Source organism: Leuciscus leuciscus (assembly GCF_965113295.1).
Source record: "Leuciscus leuciscus genome assembly, chromosome: 21".
Taxonomy (NCBI): domain Eukaryota; kingdom Metazoa; phylum Chordata; class Actinopteri; order Cypriniformes; family Leuciscidae; genus Leuciscus; species Leuciscus leuciscus.
The window spans coordinates 24,563,462-24,587,300 of NC_138745.1; the positions used below are offsets into that span (position 1 = coordinate 24,563,462).

The 23,839-nt window shown below is 37.9% G+C and overlaps 2 protein-coding genes and 2 long non-coding RNA genes across 4 annotated transcripts in view; 2 read left to right on the plus strand and 2 right to left on the minus strand.

The window, feature by feature from the left end:
- The window catches only part of LOC309484852, a 44,535-nt gene extending 28,646 nt beyond the window's left edge, over positions 1–15,889 (minus strand). Inside the window, exons 1-2 of the long non-coding RNA XR_014200987.1 lie at positions 15,613–15,889; positions 9,265–9,424 (exon numbers count right to left, since the gene is read on the minus strand). This is a non-coding gene — a long non-coding RNA (uncharacterized lncRNA). The remainder of the gene's footprint in view (positions 1–9,264; positions 9,425–15,612) is intronic.
- hoxb1b (homeobox B1b) lies at positions 5,793–7,765 on the plus strand. Its single transcript, XM_082151268.1, has 2 exons — positions 5,793–6,936; positions 7,046–7,765. The coding sequence occupies exons 1-2, from the start codon at positions 6,354–6,356 to the stop codon at positions 7,372–7,374; spliced, it is 912 nt and encodes a 303-aa protein (XP_082007394.1). The 5' UTR covers positions 5,793–6,353; the 3' UTR covers positions 7,375–7,765.
- Positions 11,692–15,605, minus strand: LOC309484856. Its single transcript, XR_014200992.1, has 2 exons — positions 13,163–15,605; positions 11,692–12,992 (listed from the first exon to the last, which is right to left on the minus strand). It is a non-coding gene; the product is annotated as an uncharacterized lncRNA (long non-coding RNA).
- A 96-nt stretch (positions 15,890–15,985) lies between the features above and the next one.
- Positions 15,986–23,839, plus strand: part of skap1 (src kinase associated phosphoprotein 1) — a 31,290-nt gene continuing 23,436 nt past the window's right edge. Inside the window, exons 1-4 of the mRNA XM_082151263.1 lie at positions 15,986–16,218; positions 16,941–17,046; positions 17,723–17,748; positions 17,964–18,080. Coding sequence (XP_082007389.1) covers positions 16,179–16,218; positions 16,941–17,046; positions 17,723–17,748; positions 17,964–18,080 — 289 coding nt within the window. The 5' untranslated portion in view covers positions 15,986–16,178. The remainder of the gene's footprint in view (positions 16,219–16,940; positions 17,047–17,722; positions 17,749–17,963; positions 18,081–23,839) is intronic.

Below are 23,839 nucleotides of genomic sequence, written 5' to 3' on the forward strand. Positions count from 1 at the left end.
CATAGTGGAATTGTGGATAGCCTACACCTTTTTTGTCCCCTGCATACTGCTTTTTTAATTTTTTATTAATATGTGTGTGTGTGTGTGTGTGTGTGTGTGTGTGTGTGTGTCTCATTATTAGAGACATGCTTAAAATAAATCCTAAACATGATGCGAAGGTTTTGAAAGTTAGACACCTGATGGCGCTACATCATTTGTCATATGGAGACAAATGCATGGCCTGCGACAACGTGAGGAATTTTTCAGCATTTATTCTTTTCTTTTTTTTTAAAACCTGCAGGATCATTCATGTGGTTTTGGTCACCACTTTGTTTTTAACCCTTTTCGCATTCTAAAACTCTCTAAAATGTATTTTCCCATGTTCTCAGAGACAGCCAATGCTATTTTTCAGATATCAAGCAACAAAGCTGAATCCATCAACGCACAGAGGCTCATAACATTTAGGCTATAAAATAATTATAAAGCCTAGCAATTTACATAAGAATAATACAATAATCGAAATTGTAAATGCTTCAGGATATGACAAACTGTGTTACTCAATGTCTCATTATGCTAATTAAACCTGATTTTACTTTCCTTTATTTAGCAACAAGTGTATTCCAATGAGGCTGCGTGTGACCCTGGACACGTTTTCCATGCTATTCATCAAATGGACAGTCTGCAGACAATTGAGAAGAAGGAACATGACAAGAAACAGGTAGCCTCATCTTTACATCAGGAAATACTGCCAGATATCAACTGGATTTATCTTTGCTTTTAGATTACATAATGCTTGAATAATGAGGAACTCAGAGCCTATCCATAGTGTTGTGTGGTTAGGCTATTTTTGTTATTTCTTGAATAAAATAGACTTCTGTCTCTCGTTGATACAAAGAGTAGTCCACGGTGAAGCAGGGTAAAGAGGTGGATTAAGTAGAAGTGAAAAGATACTGGTTCCACGTCCCTTATTTGCCAGTCACGTGATTCATTAAATTATTAATGAAGAGGCTGCAGAGCAGAAAGGCAACGTAGCCAATTCGTCAAGACTGGCTTTTCGCCGAGCAAACTTGAGTGAGTTTGGGAGAAATTTCTTGGGGCTTTTCCCTCGCAAGAAGCTATCCTCATTGCTGTGAACAGTCGAGGGAGAATGTAGGATCAACCGCACAGCATAAGCACCACACATTGTGAGTAAGCCTTTAGATCTAAAGCTAATAGATGCTATATGCTACTGTAGTTCGGCAGAATTGAAGAGAACATGTAAAGGCCAATACTAAGATGCATATTTTTTCCACTTCCTTTGGAAAAATTAATAATCCGTTCATTTAAATATAATTGTATGAAAACACTACCCTGTTCAACTATATTACAAATGCAAGTACCTCGTGTTATAGGCTATTTGTTTACTAGCTAAAAAATTGCTACAGAATACGCGGTTATGTACCGCACACTTTCTTCTTTAAACGCATACGTTTATTCTTAACATTTATGTAGGCATATATGTGTGTGAATCAATCCTTTTCCTGCATTTTTGCAGGTTTTAAACAGCCTTATGAAATATACAATTGTAACAAACTACGCTCATAAATATTTTGCCTACAAGTTAGTCTATGATTAATGTAATGAAGTGGCCGATATATAAAGTATTGTGTTGTAGGTTGGGTTAAGGACTGGTAATATCAATAAAATGGTTAAGGTTAGATTGTTAGGTCTAGATTGGTTCGTCTGATGGTGACTATATCAGTTTAGGCCGTCTATGACGAATCCACTCTTACAATGACATGAGCAAAGCAATGGAACACTAAAGATCAACTTGAGAGATCAAAGGCCCTCGGACCTTTGGGGAATTGATCGCAGAACCATCCCGAGACAGCGGCACTCTCTCATCTTCAACATCACTAATTACAATATCATGCACGAATAATTCGAAACAGATGTTCCCTTTACACGCGTTTACAACCATTGTATGGTAAAGATGTTAGCTGACATATTGGAGAATAATTTTTTTTTTGGGATGGTGCACGCGTCTACCAGAGTTAGGCTATTTGAGTGTTTTCAGAAATATGACTCGTTGTCCTACTGCAGAGAAAAAGTATTTTCAGTTTTCGTCGTCATAACCAATGATATATGCGGCATCTGTTTTATCACAGCCTATTTGTATTCTGTAATTTAGTGTATTTACATGTAATTTAATGTGCTAAATTCCCAGACATTTAATTAATTTCAACTGGCTCCTCAATAAATGCCTTAAACGTTTGTTTATCTCACTAAACCTACACGAGTCACTATCAGCTTATTTAATTTAAAATAGCACACATCTCTTCATTGGTTTGTGTTCTTGATCGTTTGGTATGTACACCACGTCAATACCGCTTCAGAGCAACATCCTGATCTTGCTTAATTTTTGTTTGTTTCGCAGTTCAATTTATATCGATTGCTAACTCCGAGAGACATCCTTCTTTGCCTCCATCAGCTTTTACATTCAAGGCATTTGTAATCCTCTCAGAAGAGGACAATTTCCTTTCAGGAGCCTGATGTCGCTTAGACAGAATATGGATAATTGAACGTATTTTTGTTTGGTTATGATGTTTTCTTTTCTAAAATGTGTCTGATTAGTGTTGGCTCATTATGCACATTTTACCCGGGTCTTTTGCTCACCCATAGATTTGATACACTCGATCCTTTGGCTTTTATCACTTAGGCTATATGGTAAGCATTTATTGCATTTCTATCGTCATATCATGGAGTGGAACATTATAGTAGCCTATACATAAATAAGACATTACTCTTATTCAGTGACACTTACAGCAGGACTTCGGGGTGTACCTGAAAACATTATTGTTTTCAACAAGGATTTAATATAGGCTATGTAATAGCAAATATTTCTGTGATTTGTGACTCTCTGCGAAATCAAGCTGCTGAAGAATAAGCTCACAGTTTGTGAATGGCGGAGGATCTGTCTGGGTGATTAATAGCCCTAGTATTTTGGCAAAGGTTCAAGACGAGTTCACTGGGCTTTGTGCGTTGTTTTAGACCACTGCACACAAACCTTTCCCATTGTTTTTCCCCAACTAGTCTCTTTCTTCGTTATTTAGTTATGTTGTTATCATCCCAGTCACGATTAAGAATAAATATATTTTGTCATTTCAAAGAGCCACCATCTTCTTATTTTACATGCTTCAGCTATTATTTTCCATAACCATATGTCACCAGAACCGTTTGATTTAAGTGATTTTCAATTGAGATCTTGTTGTAGCCTACTTACATTCGAGATAATTAATTCAAGAGCATTATTATTTTGATGCTCATGATTAACGATTTTCCAAACGTTGTTTTTCTGGTTGAATTACCTTCCTTGTTCTCATAGAAAAAGACAGACGATGTTACGCAGCAATACAAAGATCAGATGTCTCTAGAACTTAATGGGTCTAATAAAACGAGGAGTGCACGCCACGGTTATAAGTTTTTCATAAAACAGTCAATTGTTCCGCTACCAATATGCTATCTTTTCTCAAATCTGTAGAATTATTTCGACACCCTGAATGTAAAAAAGAAAGAAAAAAAAAAGCAATTAAAAGGAAAATGATTTCTCAAATATTTTTAAACGGATTATTATTATTTTTTAGCACATACAGGCTGTTTAATATTTTTAATGCAATTGTTCATAGGCTACATGTATTCAGCCCATTTCTTTGGCCCAGTGTCAGCTAAAAATGGTTTTAAAATCTATTATATATTATATTTAATTTATTCTGAGTTTGTGATTTGCTCACATTGCACAACAAGGCGCATTTTTAACTAATAAGCAGCTATATGAAGGAAAAAAAAGAATATTGTTATACTTTAGCCTATGTGTTTTTGTCAGCAGCACAGTGAGATATTCTGGTTTCTGCAGTGCATGCTCCGCGAAATAAACACTATTCATATCTTTTTGTCGTTTTAGTTGCGATGATGGATTCATGTTCCCTGACTCACACCGTGTTGCTCTGACCCTGCAGGTCATCTTCCAGCGGGCCTCCGGAATCATACTGTCACATGACACGAGAGGCCAGAGTTTTTCTAAACGCACAGAAAGGACCATAACTGATGAAAGCCGTCCAGAAAACGCAGATAACGAACAACAATAACGCCTGTCTCACAACGTCGCGGAATTATTTGCAACAATGTCGTTCTGCATTTGAACGTAATGACAAAATTCATCACAACACCAAACACATTGGGTAAGAGACCGCTAAAGACGAACTTGCACAGTGAGATGGAATACAGAACAAGATAAAGAGGACGTATAAACAAGAGAGAGAGAGAGAAAAAGATGTTGTAGTTACACCATCCTCAATCAAGACAACACGCCAGTGTTCCTTCCTGCAAACTACCGGAGATAACTTTAGGAATCAACAAGTTCTATTACCAACCCATATTTTCTTGGTTGACAGAATTCAAGCAAACGACAAAGAGGAGCGCGGCATTTGGTGGTGAGTAAATATTCCTACAGTTCAGATATCTAAATTAAATTAGGCCTATTATTTACCAGTAACACAAATAATGAGGCAATATTAGAATTAATAAATGTTAACTAAAAATCATAGGCAAGCCTATTTCACAGACAATGTGGGAAATCTGTGTTCGCTGTTGTTAATTCAAATATGAATGCGAGTTTTATCCAAATAATTGGTTCAAATCCAATTAATATGAATTATATCCTCTTTAACAGCTCAGGAGCGACAAGAAAACCCCGCTGGGATTCATTGCCTCAAAAAGAGCACGTACTGCTATAGGCTACAAGTGACCAGCTGTAGAGCCTGCGAAGTTCCTCTTCAACCCATATTTGTGCTGGCGGAGACGTGTGGAAATGCCCAGTTTACTCAAACCTCTACTGGAGGAAAATAATAGTCTGTTTTCAAAACCGAAGGATGAGGCAAAAAAGATTCTAGGTTGAAAAGAATGTCTCTCGTTGCTATAGCTGGACCATCTCTGATCAACAGCCGAGCACCGTCTTGAGTGAAACATGCGAGATATTTATTTATTGATGGCATCTACAGTGCCTCAGGTAAAAGGCCCTCTCGCAAATATGGGTGGGTATGCTTATCCAGTCTATATACATTAATGGGTAGCATTCTCTGGACAACCACAAAACTGTCATGTTCCCCAGAGCGTAGCCTAATGTCCCCCTTCAAATGATTAAATGCCAGTTTGATGTAATATTTCCAAAATTAATTTTTAATGGTAAATAAGTATTATAGTAATGTACTTGGTTGATTTAATAACGTCATTGGGGTAATAATTCAAATGATTGTGTGAAAAAAGCTCTGTGAATTTGACATTTTAGTGCGTGTTATTTATAATTTATTTTGGCCTATTGATGGGCTCAATTCAAGGTTCTCGATATGTTCATTTGAAATCAAGATAATCATCTGAGTTTATCTGGGACAATTTACAACTCTTAGCCTAATATTAATTTTCTCTATTCGAATGGAAATTGTTTGTCACTTGCACACAAAAATTATGTTTTGGGAAATAGCTAATCGAAATAGCATAGCCCATACGATCTTATCCTTTGCTTTTAATCCTATAAACCAAGGGCATGTTTCACGATCTCCCTCTGCTTAAATAGGAGCAAAATATTCTAGCATTATATAAAACCTTAGGCTACTTTAATGGGAGCTTAGGCATATATCTAAGCATTATTTTAGAAAGTATGGTGGCTCACTATATCGAGAGAGAGAGAGAGAGAGAGAGAGAGAGAGAGAGAGAGAGAGAGAGAGAGAGAGAGAGAGAGAGAGAGAGAGAGAGAGAGAGAGAGAGAGAGAGAGAGAGAGAGAGAGAGAGATAAAGCCAATCTCTGGCTATTGGTGTATATAAATTCATTCAGTCCAGTTAGGAATTTTGACTTGAAATTAGCACAAGAAACTCTTTAGGGAAGAAAACACACACAAAGGCAGAATAGCCTACTTCAAGTCAATGGTCTACGTATGGCTATGGGTATGGTGCATTTTTAGGGCCTATTTATTAATAGCTTTCAACACAACTTCAGTTGTCCTCTCCGTCACGAATACAATAAATTCACTGTTATAATCGCTGTGCTCGCTTTAATTCACATTAGATCTACATTGGCAGTTCATCAGATTGATGGGTGCATTCGATTGATGTGTTTGTCATGTAAATACGAATCGTTTGATGGACACCTGCAACGCCCAGAGTGCTACCGCAGGTCGCACACCATTGGTGCAAAATTAGTCACATGATCTGTCACTTAACTGATATGAGCTCGAATAGAACTTTGTGTGGTTTGACGTACTGCTTCGAGGTTGTAGGGGCACTGGGACCACACATCGGCGTATATTGACCCTGCTTAATCAATTTTGCTTGGTCAGTCAACAATGAATTCCTACTTAGATTATACGATTTATAACCGTGGTGCTAACACTTACAGTTCGAAGGTTGGATGTTTTTCTATGGAACAAGAATACTTGCCAAGTGCTTGTGCAAGTAGTACAAGTAGTTACATTCCCGAGGGACGGCCAGTCGGAGGAAACACTTTTACACCAGCGTCGCACGAAACTCATGGCACAACTTATGCACAACAGCCATACCACATCAATATGGATATGGGGAAAAGTGGACACACCAATTTCTGCAAGCAAACCCGACCTCCTCTCTCGGACTATGGACATCAGCACATTCTCACTCAAACAGATGACCACATGCGCCTTCAGTCCCCTGCTTTTTCTGTCGTGAATATGGGATCCAACATTGGAACTTACAGTGACTCGAACTGCAGGCCTGGCTCGGTCTCTGCAAGCCATTATCAGTCATTTCCTTACGGAGAACACGAACCACACGGCTATGGCTCGTTCAGCAAGTACCAGGTCTCCCCTGACAGTGACAGCGACTCCAAGACGAACATCACACAAGCGCCAACATTTGACTGGATGAAAGTCAAGAGGAACCCCCCTAAAACAGGTGAGTTTAGGGTACAGTGGGCACTACATTAACGAAGGCTTTGTCATATTAAAATGTTGTCAAATGATGTTTCTAATCTTATCTTTTTTATTCATAATGTTGTCTAAAGTCGCCGAATATGGGATCCACGGCCAGCAGAACATAATACGGACCAATTTTACCACCAAGCAGCTCACCGAACTTGAGAAGGAGTTTCACTTCAACAAGTACCTGACCAGGGCTCGCAGAGTGGAGGTGGCCGCAACCCTCGAACTGAACGAAACGCAGGTTAAAATTTGGTTTCAGAATCGCAGAATGAAGCAAAAGAAGCGCGAGAAGGAAGGAACAGTCCCGATAATTAAACGAGCGACTCTTTGCTCTTCCGGTCAAAGCGCAGACAACTCAAACAGCTCATCCCCGGGTGCTTCGCCTACCTCAGACACTTCCACTACTATTTGATTCTTACATTTGTGGCAAACGAACTTCTGTTTCATCACTGTGATGTGGAGAACTACCTAACTTATTCTGCTGTCCTAGACAAAGCATATTGTGCTAGTGTGTGCAAGTGTGTTTAAAGTAATCAGTTTTGCTGCATTAGAACTACTGAATTCATGGTTTAACAGGGTATATGCTTAATAGTAAAAAGCAAGACTTTTAAATGTTATTTTTTCTGCCATCAGTTGATATCTTATTTTGCACTACAGATTCATTCCTCTGTTGAAAAAAACAGTTGAAAAGACTGACATGTTCATGTATTTAGAAAACAACCTGGCCTGTGACATTGTGATAAATAAATATTTTATTTTTCTGAAATATGTTTGATTTATAATTACATCCGATTTAAATCAATTTATTGATTTTCTTTTAATTAAAAGGCTTTTCATGATGTTGGTAAGATTGTGTCCTTTGTCCGAGGATGTTGCAATACAATGGGACCTAATTTAAATCAGTGTTGCTCTAGTCTGTATAGTTTCACAAGAGGAATGTTGCATTACACACCGGGTGGCTTCCTATGACCTTTTCACCTTTTTGTGCCTCCAAGCTCTCTAAACATGTAAACACTCCTTGGTGCCCAGAATAACACTCACTGTCTAGATTTGAGGTTTCAATCCTACTTGGCACAGCGCAACAATATGGCAGGTAAAGAAATAGGACTTGTAGCTGAGTAAGACCCTTTCTAACTCCAAGTCATTATGATAATTCATAAGGCCCTTTTCATCGTATTTGAACATTCTTCAACAAGGCCGGAAAGAAGAGTGATTTATAATGGCCTGGTGTCACAGACAAGGCTTAGATTAAGCCAGGATATGGCCTTAGTTCAATTTCAGTTAAGTAACTTTTACAAACGTGCCTTCGAGAAAAACATTACTGGTGTGCAATGTGCATCTTGAGGCAAAACAATGGCACTAACATTTTAAGATATCTCAGTGCAAGTTGCTTTCAGTTAAAACATCTCAAACATGCATTTTAGTCTGGGACTAGGCTTAAGCCTTGTCTGTGAAACCGGGGGTAAGCCTATATGTAATGTACTGGGAAATAAAACAAATTACCTTCGTTTGCATAAACATTTAACTGCAAATCTGTTTATTAATTTCATTTTATGTTTATTTTTAGAACATCAGATTCAGAATCTAAGCAAAGAGGTGAGCTAGAGAGGGGGAGGAAACTGTTTAACCCTAGATACTATCTCCATTAGCCTCAGTTCTTCTAGAAAGTTTGCAAAGACTTGACAACCCTGTTTCTTTCCCCTGATCATCTGATGGACTGCTCCAATATTTACTCAGGGTGTTGGGTTTGCACAGTATTTGCCCCAGCAGCCATGCACTGTCAGCACCATCTCCACTGACCAGGTTCACTGGGAGTTCAGGCCTAAATTAATTCACAAAAGCCACGGGCCTGTCCAGCAGGGGATGAGAAGGGTGTCTTCCCAAAGGTCAATCAGAGTGTTATCTCTCTCCAAAACAAATTATCCACTATAAACTGAAAATCGAATTGAATCTCTAATATAAATAGACAATAAAATGCATTTTAAATAAATTAATAAAACAAAAGCTGCTATTGAGGGTATTGAGTTCACTGAGCAATTTCACATCAATTCAACGGTGAAACCCTTACAAAACGGCGAAGTTAAATCCATTCCAAGTGAGTCCATTCAACTCAAATGACAAAAACTGTTAAGGACATGATGCTGATTATTTCATTTAAAATAGAGCATAAATATGTCATAATGGCACAAATGTGGAAAAAGGAAAAAACAAAAACTACTAGTCAGTCAGCTATACAAGGAAGAAAACAGCAACAATGCAATGTGTACTTAAAGTTATTAAGTATGCAGTGTTTGTTGCTTGCCCTTTTGGGTTGTGTGGCTCTGGGCTCCTACTGGGTCCCCCATCTGTGGGCTTCAGTGGAAGAGCTACAGTGCTGCAGAGACAGATGTTCAGGCAGCCCGGAGGAGGAGGAGGAGGAGGCTGTTTTTCACCAGGTTGTCAGCATGCAGAAAAGGCTCACACTGCAGAATGTGGGGAAAGAGGAGGAATTAGAGGAAGATAAAAGTAGCATCCTCAAACAATAATAATGCGTAGGGAAGAAATAGGCTATGTTTGGAACGACATTGAGAGAGAGAATAGATGTGTAGCTGGGAAAGAGGCAGTCAGCAGTAGTCATCAAAAAGTCAGTCATTCTGTGTAAAAAAAAGAAGAAAAAAAAAGGAATATTTGTTTTATGATTACATCAGGTAAGATTGGCGAATATTTCAAAGAAAGACACACTCTACATTCTGATAAATGATGCCACAGTATTGCATATCACTTTGCTGGCAAAATTGTATCCTTTTATGAAAAAAATATATGGATGTTTAAACCTCCCCACAAAGAATATATTCATATATAAACCACTGTTCAAAACTTTGGGGTTGGTAAGATATTTTTTTAAAAAGACATTTATATATTTTTGGCAAGGATGCATTAAATTGATTAGAAGTAACAGTAAAGGCATTTATAATGTTACAAGATATTAATAAATGCTGTTTTAAGCTTTCTATTCATCATTCAATTTCTTTAAAAAAATGTATCACAGTTTCCACAAAACTAATCTACACAACTGTTTTCAACATTGAAAAAATAAGAATGTTTCTAGAGTCTCAAATCAGCATTAAAATGATTTCTGAAGGATCATGTGACGCTGAAGACTGGAGAAATGGCCGCTGAATGTTCTGCTTTCACATGAATATATTATATATTGAAAAAGATTTAAATTGAAAAAGATTACCTCCAATACTTAATAAAATGCAATGGTGAAAAAAAAAAAAACAGTGATATAACACATTAAAAATTCAATGACAAAAATCATATTGACAGGTACACCGCCTTTGCTGTCAGGTGATGTTTAGGGCAGATCTGAAGCTTGCTATGTATATACTCTCCCTGCTGGGTGTGCTTGTCAGAAGGTCTTTTACAAATCAAATGCCTGGCTTGACTTCCTGAGTCTTGTTCAAGTCCCTCTGAAGCATGTCACTCTGCTGGGGTGCGTGACCTCAAAGAGATAAAAAGAATACTGTATACACTATTCATAGGCTTGAAACAGGGGTCAGGGGGTCATTTTATATGTCTTCTTGTCTTTCACAGACATACAGTCAACAGCTAAGACAGTGGCCACATGCAGATAGCCTCCTCCTCTCGGTGAGAACAGGAAGAACAGGAAGCCTTCCTCTTGCTCTCTCCACACAGACCCATTTGACCATCCCCCTCTCGCTCAATCGTATCCATGTCTTCACGAGGCGATTTAATCAGTCCACCGCCTTATTAGCTGAGTAACTGAGAGGGACAAGCTTCCAATACCCTGTAGCACACAGGCTGGGTTCTTGCCAGTGAGCAACCAACAGATATTGGTTTAGGCAGTGTAAAAACAAACGCGCAAGATTTTTTATAGTATAAAACTGATTAGATTATGAGGTCGAGAGAAGTGAAGTTATTGTACCTGCTTAGAAAGGGCGATTTGGAAAGTTGCCAGTTACTCTCAAAACCAACATTATGGCGTTTTTGTCATAATGTAATTGACAAATTTCCTGCATGTGGTTTTGTTTGTAGGGATCATAGAGCTTGGCAAAGTGTAACCGGTGCTCTGTCACTCATATGATTTAGAGAGTAAAGTAGTGCGCGCCAGAGGGAGACAAATGAAAGCTGACAGTTCATTTTATCAGTGACAGATCGTTGATCTCATGGACTGCCTCCCTGGTCTCTCTTAGAAGGCGGTGAAGGTTGAATATTAGTGGATACTGATACAACCAACCACCCCTTTCTGAATCCCAAAGGCTATATATTCCAACCAGCAGAATATGAGCTACAGCACTACACATAAGCTAAAAAACCAAAGTAGTGTCAGATATTAGTAATACAATTAACATGATTTTATTTTAGGATTAATACGTTCCCTTTCCACAATTCAATCTCATAGAAACCTTTGTATTTAACAGGAAAAATGACATAAATAAAAGCATGATGGAAATATAGACAGATGATGTTTAAAGGGATAGTTCACCCAAAAAATACTGTCATCATTCACTCATCTTCATGCTGTTCCATACCTATATGAGTTTATTAAAATAAAATATTTTGTATAATGTTTTAACAGTTTTTGTCTATACAATGAAAGTCAATGGGGTCCAAAATATCATTGAACTGATGTTTACTGTGTGGAAATTTGTTTTATGTTTCATAGAAAAAAAATACATACAGGTTTGGAATGACATGAGGATTATTATTATAAATTTTTTTTGGGGATGAACTATGCCCAGACAAGACTTAGACCAACACTAAAATTTGAGCTGGTTTAAAATATCAATATGTCACTGCCATTGTTTTGTCTCAAGATGCACATGTTTTTTTCTAAGGTATGTTTATAACAGCTACTTAAATGTCCTAATTGAACTAAGACCTAATCTTGGCTTAATCTCCACCTGCGAAACCGGGCCTAGATGTTTTTCTTTTTTCTGAGACGTTATCTAAAAAATTAAGCTATTCATTTCAACAGTAAACTTTCAAATGGTCCTAAACAATTTAGCCATTTGTGTATGAGAAAACAGAGAACTGAATTCATTCTGCTACAGAACTGTAGTGAAAAACGTTCCTCTAAGCTCACCATGATTGATATGTGGGCGTTGACATAAACTGATACCTGGGAAAATCCTTTTGACGAACTACCGTACTTTACCCCATCTTCTTTGAAAATATTTACCTCACAGGTCCTTAAACACCCACACAAACATCTTCTAAGTGATGCCTGCAAGTGCCTGAAGTGTCTTGTGCATGTGTGGGGAGGTTAATTAGCAGCAATGAGCTGAAACTGAGTTCAAAGGGTCAAACCAGCGACAGAGATGAGCCCAAGGCTTTGAACGGGAAAAAATGTTTTCATACCATTTAACAAGAAACGCATTATAAACCGGTTGATAGTAATTGAATCTCATGATGGAATATACGACAAACTCTGAAACTGTTCCAGTGCCTTCGTATTGACCCCTGGGTCTCTCGAGGGGTGTGTGACCATGTTGGAGTGTGATTTCTGTCAGGTCGGGGCGGTTGGGGGCTCTCAGATGACAGAGTTCTGCCCCTCCCCCAAGTGAAACGCAAATGAAAAGGAATGCAGAGATAAAAAAAGCCTGTGTTCCCAGATAAGGGTACAGAAGAAAGGAGTAGGCGAATGCTAAAAGAGCTCTCTTGGGGAGATGAGAGGCGCTGATGTCAGTGTTGGTGGTAGGAGATCATAGCAGGTTCCTCTCATCAGCCCAGGCCTGTGTTTGATACTGGGTCTTTGTCGCTCTTTCAGCTGTGCATTGTTGGGAGGTGTAATCCCGGGCGGATTACAAAGGCAAGATCCTTTCATATGGCTGTGCCCAGCAGGCAGGAGGCAGTGCTCATACTGGAGTGGAGGGCCACGCTCATTCCTCTATCTACCTTCACAAGGGGCCATATAGCTGCAGGGACAGTGACGAAGGGGTCATTCGGTCATGTCCTCTCCTTGGAATTCTGCTCCCCCTTCTCCATTCAGATGTTTTTCTTTCATGATCTGCCTCCAGCCTGTACCTGTGCACAACACCTTACACCCAATAAGCTTGCAAATATCATAAAATAATGAATATGAGCTCTGATATTTAGCTTGAATTTAGCTTCTGCGATGCAATACAGTAGTGAACAACTGTGTTGAGGTAAACCAATATTAGCAACAACCAATATAGGAAATTTCATATTTTCACCTCATAGACTTATACTGAAGGATGATCTGAAGCCATAGTGGGACTAGAAAATCATGCGAGTGGACTCTTTTAAACTGGTCAGGTGACCATCAAGCAACGCCACAGCAACCACACGGCAACGCTCTGGAAACAACCCACAACACCCTACCATTGTGGCAAGGACTTTTGCATAGGCAATCATCATTTACATTTTCTTCAGAAAATCTAAAAACCTAGTAGGCTTTTACATTTGTCTGCAAGGTAAGGTTAATGCACAATGTATAAAGGTTCCTGGGGTAAAAGGTTCATTTGAAAAGAAACACCAGTACTTTCCTAAACACCACTTTGTTAATATGCACTGAAAAAATTAACCATAAAAATATCATGTGTAATAATGATTTTGATTCAATTAGATCGAACATTTAATAATTTTTTTGATCATTGCATATGAAAATCTCTGAAATTATCATGTGACCCTGGATCACAAAACCAGTCATAAGTTGCACGGGTATATTTGTGGCAATAGCCAACAATACGGTGTATGGGTCAAAATTATCTTTATTATTTTTTTTATTTTATGCCAAAAATCATGAGGATATTAAGTATAGATCAAGTTCCATGAAGATATTTTGTAAATTTCCTACTGTAAATATATAAAACATTTATTTTTGTGAGTGAATGCAGCACAATCGTGTACACTAATGGACAACTTTAAAGGTGATTTTCTCAATGTTTCGATTTTTTTGGGCCCTCAGATTCCAGATTTTCAAATAATTGTATCTCGACAAAATATGATCATATCCTTACAAACCATACATCAATAAAAAGCTTATTTATTCAGCTTTCAGGTGATGTATAAATCTAAATTAAAAAAAAAAATTGACCCATGTGACTGGTTTGTGGTCCAGGGTCACATATATTGAGACAAAAAAAAGAAGAAAAAAAGGCAGAACTAAAAATGAAACCAAATACCCTTTTATGCCGCAACTAAAACATTGAAACACCACTAAAAATACATCATACCTGAATAGTTTTTCATCGTTAGGAGGGAACAGATTTATAAAATGGATCACATAACTTCTCCAATTAAAATGGAGTTTAATTAATAAAAACCTGTTTATATTGGAGCTCCAAGATATTCATTGTACTGGACTAAAGGCAAAACAACATAAGCTCTAATAAAACATTTAAATGGTTATGAAATGCCAAAGTGTTAAAATATACTGGTACAAGTACATGGAGTTGTATGGAGTGTCATTGTCTTTCCTGCAATTTGAGCCTCGCTTTAAGCTTTAAGTGTAACTGTGCAAATAGTAAATTGCACATAAGTTGCTAATATGTTACTCAAAAATATTTTGTCTAAAACATTTGGATATGATGAGATTTATTTTGTGTGCCATATCACTTCCCCAGAGGCTTTTTGCCCCAGGTTGGAGGGGTGGGGTGCTTTTACTCCACGTGTGGTAAAAAGAAAAGAAAAGAAAAAAAAGGCCCCTCTATAGCTTAATTTCTTTCCACAAACTTTTTTTTCCACCTTCTTTACTTCTTTTAACATTTCGTCTTACACAGATTATGTTGATCAATAAATATATGTAGTAGCCTAAACATAATCAAAATAAATTGTCCTTGCTCTGATTAAATTCTGTTATTAATGTAATAACTTTGAAAACAGAAGAGATTGTGCCGCATTGCATTAGGTGCCAGCTCAGCATCAAACTGTTGCAAACAATTGTGAGAGGCAAGCAAAAGCTTTTGTGATATGATGCAAATTGCTCAGATAGACTACACAGCATGAACAGAAGTAATTCCACTGAGCAAATGTAGGCCAGACCAGGAAGTGTCATTAGTTTAACGAATAAAAAAGAGCTACAGCTTCATGTTCACCACATTGTCCTGTCTCTGCATAAAACATAGCCTATGTGGAAAATGTCAGATTTTTTATTTTATTTAGCAATTAATTATTATTATCTTTTACATTTTTGAATTAAAAACGTAAACATAAAACGAGGGCAAGAGGTAATGATGGCAGGTGGCTTAGTAGGCTAATTATTTCTAACAAGGATAAAAAAAATTACGTAACGAGTAGCCTATAATAGGCTAACATTAAAAACAACAAGAATTAATAAATGTAGCCTACATCTGATCATCACAATAAATTAATGGTAAATTTAAAATGTAGGCTACATGTTTTCTATCCAGCTTTGACACTAATTTATGCAATTCATGGTGAGTAATAGATTTACAAACTACTTTAACACACAAATATTTAAACTTCCGGTCTCCATGAGGTAGTTTTGCTTTAAGATAGCCTCGACCTTTAATAAACAGCCCGGAGCCGTAAACATTGCATAAAATAATAATAAACGCACCTGACTCGATCTCTATAACGATATGGAAACGGTGACCAGAGGCCTAGTAACCTAAACATTTCGAGTCTTTCAATGTGGAGAAAAAACATGGCCACTACTTACACATTTGACCGCTGATGGTATAGTCACGATCGATGGTCATGATATGAGATGAGATAGAGGTTGGGGAAAACAATGAGATCAAAAAAGAGGTGCAGTGGTTTTGAGCGGGGCCCGTTGCTGTCAATTCGTAGCAAACGAATAAAAACACTCAAAGTTTGACAACAAATTCAAAACGGTGTAGCCTATAGCCTACTCAATTTGATTTTTAACTGGGTGGATGGTCTAAAAAAAATTAAATAGCCTATGGTGGAAAAGGCAAATTTGTAATATTTTGAAATTAGTTTGACTTTCATTTGAGACAAGTAATTCGCCTACATCTCTTTAGGCAGTGTTTCATTTTCACAACAATGTGCTTTGCACTTCCTCTACACCTTTCCTCCGCGAGCTGGTTCGTGTGGTGTGATATCTCTCTCGATCATTTTTAAATTTTTTACACTGCGAACTCATTATGTGGGATGACAAGTGACCAACAAATTCACTCAGAATTTATCTGACCTTCAATCGTTGACATTAGCATATTTTATTAGCTTTTATTTCTGTTTGGAGTCTCACTCAGAGAGTAAGAGATGGGGACGGTGCTTGATGACATCAGACAACTATTAAGAGGTAGGCTAGCCGTTGTTTCAATGTTAATGTGTTAAAATCAGACTTTTATACGTAGGCTACCTATTTGTTTGTTGTATTATTTTATCTGCGTGTTTTTATTAAGCTAAATTAGAGCATTTGATGAATGTCAACTTTTGACTTTAAAGAAATGCTTCTTACATAGCATACTAAACGTGGATTTAATGAGAATTCACAAAGAAGTCACACTTAAAGCACATGTTTGCTACATCTTAAAGTTAGTTTTCAAATTCATTGTAAACAGGTCATAATTATAGAAGTTGTGGTTTGTGTTATTAAACCTACAGACTTATGATTTTAGTTTTATGATTTCATTAGTTTTATGTACTCTTGTAATTATTCTGCTTTGCTGTGTTTACTCTAGAGGAAAACATTTTGTACAAAATGGTACTTCATGAATGATGCCATCATGAGATTTTTATCGTCCTTCTGACACGCAGACAGGATGACTATTGTCATTTACACGTTCTGTCATCTATGACATTTGCATGAATAGAACAATCCTTTTATGATTTGCATCTTTCAAAACATATTGAATAGCAATATCACATGACATAAAGGTCACATTTTTCTTTTTCCATATGTTGAAGTTCAACAAAGTTTTTTTTTTTTCATTGTGTCGTTGTTTTTTGCTTGTGTTGGTGTCTTGTAAACAGACTTTAAGTAGTTTACTGAGATTTTCTCTCTCTCTCTCTCTCTTTCAGACTGTGAGCTGTTTGTTTTTGAAATACTCCAGGATGAGAATCTCAGTAATGTTGCTCTGGAGTCCAGGGAAATTCTTCTACGAAATTTTCATGTCATCCAGAAGAGGTGAGGGGTGTCACGGTGTGTTTTATTCATGTGCAAGTATTAGAGCTGACACATACTTGCTCCCCTTTGTTTGTATTGCACAATGAAGACCGCAAAAAGTAAATTTATAGAAGCAAATTATTGGCCGCATGAGAATCTGTGCTCCCAGTCGAGCTACAAATGAAACACAACAGTTAAACAGACAGGAAGCAAATTGCTCAGTTTTTCTATTGTTGTCTTTTTAGAAGCAAGGAGTACAATTACAGCGCTGGAGTGGTTTTGTGGTTTGCTGTGCTGAAACAAAGTGTTTGCAAGGAGAACAAGCATACTTAGACTTTTTTTTTTCTTCAGCACGAATGCTTTGTTGTCAATGCATCGTTTGCAAATGCTGCAATGCACAGTTTTTTTTTACAGATGCATGTGTTTATGCTGATACTCAACCTGCCATCAATCAAACGCCTCTTCAATTCTTTTTTTGAATTTGTAGTACAGCTTTCATTGTAGAGCTGAAATGTTTATCTAGACTAAGAAAGATAGTGGAACAATGCAAACATTACATGCACTTGATTAGAAGCATTATACAGTGATCCATTTTAGTAAAAACTTTGAGCATTGCAAAGTCCATTTGTTTAGAAGGTTATTTTATCCTTTATAAAACGTACTTCTCTAAAAGCATTTCTAAATCTTCTCTTTTCAGACACCCACAAGAATTTCCCCACAGATGTAAGTGAACAGCTGCTTCATAATTCTAATTAATTGCTCACCGAGATTTCCGTTCAGATTCAGTCTTTCCCGGAACAATGGGTTCTTTAGAAAACAAGTCGGTTTGACAAAAATGATTAGATTCTCCTCCCACAGCATTTTCATTTTATGTATATCTGTCGAACTCACTCAACAAAGTTTCTACTTGTGTGAAGCTCTTTTATTTTTTCTCCTAGTGGAATCCAATCTTGAGGATAGTTCAGATGACAACCGCAGCTCCAGTCTGGGACGCTCTGCCCCCTCAGATGATATGTCAGTGGCCTCTGACTACCAGGAGGAAGGTGCCAGTGAGCGTGAGTTCAAGCCACTCTGTGCATATGAGTGTGTTTACTCGTATGTCTAATGCATGTAAGCTGTGATAAGTCAAGACAGGAAAAATGTCTAAAGCATCTTTAGCACTTTTCTTGTTGTGGGGGTTTCACTGCTAATGATGAAATACCCCAGTGGAGGTGTTTGGTAACAGATCACCCTCTAGTGGATTCCCACAGCTCTGCTGCTGGCATTGAGGAGTGTGTGGAAAGGGAATGGGAGGGTGGTCTTTTACCTCCATTGAAAAGGGATGAAGAGCTCCCTCTAGTGGCAGGCGTGGCGGATGTTTGGGCATGTGTTTTGCTGCTGCTAAGGCATGCTGGGTTCTTGGGGTTAAACCGTGGCATGTTTGCCTGCTTTTAACAATGGTGTCTAAATGTTAGCTTTCTTGTGCTTCTGACTCAAAGTAAATTTACTTGTGTGTATAGCCTACTAGAATTTGAAAACGTTAACTGGAGTGAAATTCGACGTTTAAAGAGAGTTTTAAAACAGGATGTACTGCAGATTGAAAATGGCCCACAAAAATCTGTTTTGTGTTTGCTGATTGTTTTATTGACCAAAATGGGCAGTATGCTGTTGCTTCGGGCCAAATCTTTGACTGATCATCCCTGGCTCCTCTGTAAGCAGCTGGTCTTGAAACTCAACACTGTACCTGAGGGGCGTTTAATCCATTTTCTCTTCTTTATCACTCATCATACAACTGACAATTTTCTCAGAGGCATCAAAGGCTTGCAGCTTTGCAGAAAAAGCTAAAAAAACAAAAAAAGAAGGAAGAAAGAATTAAGGGACATTCAATTCAATATCATTGATCACTAGTGACCTGCTCTGAGATGCTACTGCAATACGCTAAAAGTCAAAGACAATCCAGATTCTCTCTCTCTCTCTCTCTCTCTCTCTCTTTGCTGGATTTTACTTCATAGACATATTTTCTTCTTTTAACAGTTTTCCAGATTGAAAAAAAAAAAAAAAAAAAAATGTCAGGCAGCACAATTGTCAATTGTGAAAACCATAAATTATTGTTTTTATCTCGAATACGTCTTCTTGTTCACTGACACGAAACTTCTCACCACCCTGGTAAAAATGAATAGCTACTCCACTATCCCATTTATTTTATATGTTGTTTGTAATTTAGCAACAAAAGGGGGTCAAACCTGGATGTGCTCCTTTGATTCGCTCCTTTGCCGGAAAAGGCATATAAGTCAAAGAGGAGTAACTCGAAGAAGATTCGCATCATGTCGCTCTTTCAATAAAGATAATGACCAGCAAGGGCAAGTGCAGTTCAGGGTTCATGTTTAGTTCACCAGTTGGGAATCTCACATCAAACCCTGCGATAGGACATTTGGAATTTGAGCGGGAGAGAGTGTATGAAATTAGAGAGAGGAATATAATCATGAAGATTAAGGTTCAAATGTGCACCTTTTTCAGCAATTCAGATTTAGTTTTCTCATTTGCCTTTGATTTAATAACGACGCTCCATGCTGTGAGCCCTTCTGATTTTTTTTTTTTTTTTTTTTTGGTGCTTAGCTCGAGTGAATGAAAAACAAAATGCATATGTGATATGAATGTGCTGGTGTTCTTGCATGCTGATATTTTCAAATTTGCCCTATTGAATCGGAGGGTAAATATAGTTCAGGCATTCAATTCCTGCACTGTTACTCGCTCCGTGATGTCACATGCTCGCCTGGGTGAGGAAGGGAAATTGACTGTGTCTGCTTGTGCTCTAACCTGACTGGAAGAGAGGCAGCGGTTGACTCGTCGGTGGGAGGAGTCAGTTTTATTTCATTTAGCCAGCTCTGCCTCCCTGTCTCCAGAGGGAGGTTTGACAGTAGATTTGTTATAGCTGACAGGAACAGATGGGCGCTCTATTGTCAGGGCCCCTGTCTGTATGGTAATGTGAACTGAGTTTCACCCGCAGACCGCACGGTTGACCCCACCGTGCCTGCAGCCTCGTCTGGATGACAGCAGCCCTGCAGCCGAGGATGGGAAGCCCAGGGCAGGAGGAGCCTCACAGTGGGGTGGATGTTTTGCCAGGTCAAGTTTAGGAAATGCAAAAGTAGTAGAATAAAAAAACATTCTTATCTCTTTGAATGGCCCGAGTCGTAGATATTTGCCTGGGATTATCACTAAAAATGATGAAAAAAAGGCAATTTTATATTGCGTACAAGACGTCAGTTCCACCAATCATTTCAGTCATAACAAATACAGCAGAAAAAGGTGTATGGTTTGTCAGCCTGACAGGAGTTTGTGTGTTTAAGAGGCTAATATCAATGCACGTCCTATCAAAGGCTGCACATGCTCTGGGCTCTTTGTGTGCACTGACTTGATTTATGTCCAGAAACAAAAGCCCCTCTCGTTCCTGTTATCTTACCCCACCACGGCTCTACAGGCAAAGCTGGAGAAGCCAATCAGAGAGAGGCAGAGGAGTCAGAGTTGAGTTGTTTCTTTATCGCAAATTAGATCATCAAGATGTAAATTTGATTTTTTTCAAGATCTTAAAGCCTCTTAATTAATGGTTGTGTTGGTTAGGGAATTGATTGTTGTAATGAATCTCTGGAGAGTCCAAAAAGAGCTTGCATCAATGAAAAAGACATTTTAGCCTGGCAATTAAGCGATCCCTCGCAAACCAAAGTGACCAGCCTAACATGCAAATCATCTTCGTCATCATCGCGGTTACTGTCAGGAATTTCAGCAGGGCTCTGTCCTGCAGCCTGATCCTGTTATATTTTTCCTAATGCAATGGCATGTGGCCACGTAAAGGTGGAGTCATGTGATCATAAGCACCTTACATGACCTCAGTGTTTGAGTCGTTGTCAGCTGGTCCTTATCCACGTTGCCTCTTAACTCCATACGTTTGCTGTGAGTCCTCACACTGAGTGTTTCTTCCTCCCTACAGTAAACTTTTGACCCCTGGGTCTTGTTCTGGTCATTTCATGACCTGTCTGAACTCTGTCTAGGGCAACTGAGTCTACATTATTGACCTCAGTTGCCATAGCCACAGCACAGTTCAAATAAAGTTTCCCTAGCTGGGACAGGATTATCAAAAACTTTTTCAAACCCGTTTTTCCCCCCAAAAGCCTCCTTCCATTCTAGTAATCATCCATTAATTTTCCTCTAATCACAATTAATATTCCAATGCGGTTATAGAAAGCGTAAAGAATGAGGCATTGGCAGGCTTCATAGGGCACGTTAAATGACTTCAGCAAAGATGACACCATCTTTCCTCTGCGCTGTCGTTTTTCCCACCCTCTGTTTCCCTTTGCATTAATTAATTGAAATAGACACATATTAGACCCGAGCATCCTCAGTGCTTCGCTGCTTCTGCCGAACGGGTTCAAAAGTTCACTTCACTCTCCGAAGGCTACGATGCTGCTGAAAAAGCCCATATTTGCTCTCGCTCTGTCTCTCGCTCATTTGTAATTTCACTGTTTCACCCAAACACGCTCCTGCCCTGTAAACTGATCATTCGGAAGAGATTTTCAACTGTTAATGTCATATCATTGTCAGTCGCCCTATTCATTGTGCAATGATGAGTCAACAGAGCATACATCACTATATTCATCACGCATTTTCTTTTATTAGTTAGTAAAATATTGCTTCTGTGCTCAATATAATATGTCCAGGTCTAGTAAAAGTTAGCGTGGGTGAAGAGAGGAAGTCTTTCATGATTTGCAAGGTATGAAATAAGCAGAATAGGAAGTCACAACCTTGAGTGTCTAATCTTCTTTGCAGCCTGTCAGTATCTCAGACAAATGGCAAAACGATTCAATGCTGTGGGTTCAACTAGAGGTTAGCCTTCCCAGGTACCTCTCTCTCTCTCTCTCTCTCTCTCTCTCTCTCTTTCCTCTTACCCATCTTGCAAATGAGAATTTGATTTTTCTCTCTACTGGATTCCATTTCTGGAGATTGATGAAGTTTCGATGCAAGGCCCAGGTGGCCTGATGCTTTCATTGGGAAACAAATGAAAGCGTGCGTAGGTGTGTTTGCTGTACACCCACAGGGAAGGAGTGCTGTTCAAATGTCTTCTGTGTGTCTTTTTTTGGTTTTATCTTAATGCAGATTTGCTCTTGGCAACCATGTACATGTTGCATTTTTAACATTTAGAATTTTTGTGTTTTACAAGGGCAGCGTTTTTATGCTAGAAATAAACATTCGCTGATTAAGAACTTTTATATTTACCGACATAATCCATTTGACACGTCTGGCTCTCTGAGGTTCTGTTCTACTGCAGCATTTGGAATGTTTTCACATCTTTAAACTGACCAGAAGAACTGTTTTTCCATGAAATGTCTTTCTACCCACTGATTTGTCAGCCTGTAGGTATCATTTATCTGTCCAAAAATGGAAAATATTATGCTAATTGCCTAATTTACCATATGTTTTCTATTGAGTGTTGAAACATGTAATAATCATAAAAGAGTCTTTTCCCCACACGGTTCTGAATTTGAGTAAGGATCTTCATGAGTGAGAGGTTATATTTAAGTTTGGGAGGTTTAGGCTAATGTAGGTACATCACTGCAATGTGTGTGTGATAAAACACAGCCATCGGTTACCACTGAACCGAATCATTTTCATGATGACTGGCAGGGCCATGATATGACAGATTCCCATACAACAGAAAAAAAACCTCTTGATGTAATCACAAGATGAGGATTTTCTGTGAAGTGATCTTTTTTTGTAAGGACAATTCCTGGCTGCAGTCTATATGCATTTTGAGCCAATAAAAACACTTCAAGTTAAATTATCCTGCTCTCCTAAATTTTATAGAGTAGCTTAAGATGGAAAATTGTTTCCAGATTTTTGTTGTGTATATATAATACATTATTTAAAATAAAGGACAAGTTTTATTTTTATAAAGAGGTATTGCTCATATATGGCTGGATTAAGATTACAGACGTGTTACCGTTGGCTCTTGTAGTTCTATCATTTAAACAGTTAAGCCTTTGAACTTTATTTACTGAGGGGACACGCGCTGAGGGCCTGCATGCGCGTGCTAGTCCACAAAGGCAACATGGACATCTAGGCGAATAACTAAAAAAGTTATTTAGAAATCATTTCGAATTAAATTTTTTCGTTTTGGTTATTAATTTCCCCCCCTGATATATAGGCTATATGGGGCTGCCCAACGAAACGAATTCTAAACGGATTTTTTCATCTAAAATAAGAGAATCCCAAATCATGTAAAAAAAAAAGTTACAAAAAAAAAAAAAAAAAGTGGAAAAGTAGACACATTCTTTTTATTTTTTATATATATATTTGAAAACGACGTTTGTTTAACAGACAAACAGAAAAAAGTGGAAAAGTAGCCTACAAAACATTTTTTTCTTTCTTGAATATTTGAAAACGACGTTTGTTTAACAGAATAGGCTAGGTTAATAATAAGGATTGCGATTATACGGATGAAACTTTCTATAGCCTACAATAAACAATAAAAATAATTACGCATTATATATTTATTCAAATCATTTGGAAAATAATTACAAAGTACAATAGTATTTTGTGAAGTCCTCTGGTAATTAGAAAAACTTTAATAAAATTGTCTGACTGTTTGATGTGGAATAAATGAGTAAATAAACAATTAAATATCAAAGTTTTAAATGTGAATGGCGCCTGTAAGTTGTAGGCTTACGGGAAACCAACACATCCAGGGATTAGTTAAACCCTGGGGGTGAAAATCGTGAATATACTTTTTTAGGCCTAAAAGCACAATAAACATTTGTGGGAAACAGAGACAATTAACAATAGC

Excerpts from the sequence above, each read along its gene's own strand:
- hoxb1b (XM_082151268.1), top strand. The coding sequence starts at position 6,354 with ATGAATTCCTACTTAGATTATACGATTTATAACCGTGGTGCTAACACT. Across the intron at positions 6,937-7,045 it reads GAGGAACCCCCCTAAAACAG|TCGCCGAATATGGGATCCAC; the intron begins GTGAGTTTAGGG and ends TGTTGTCTAAAG.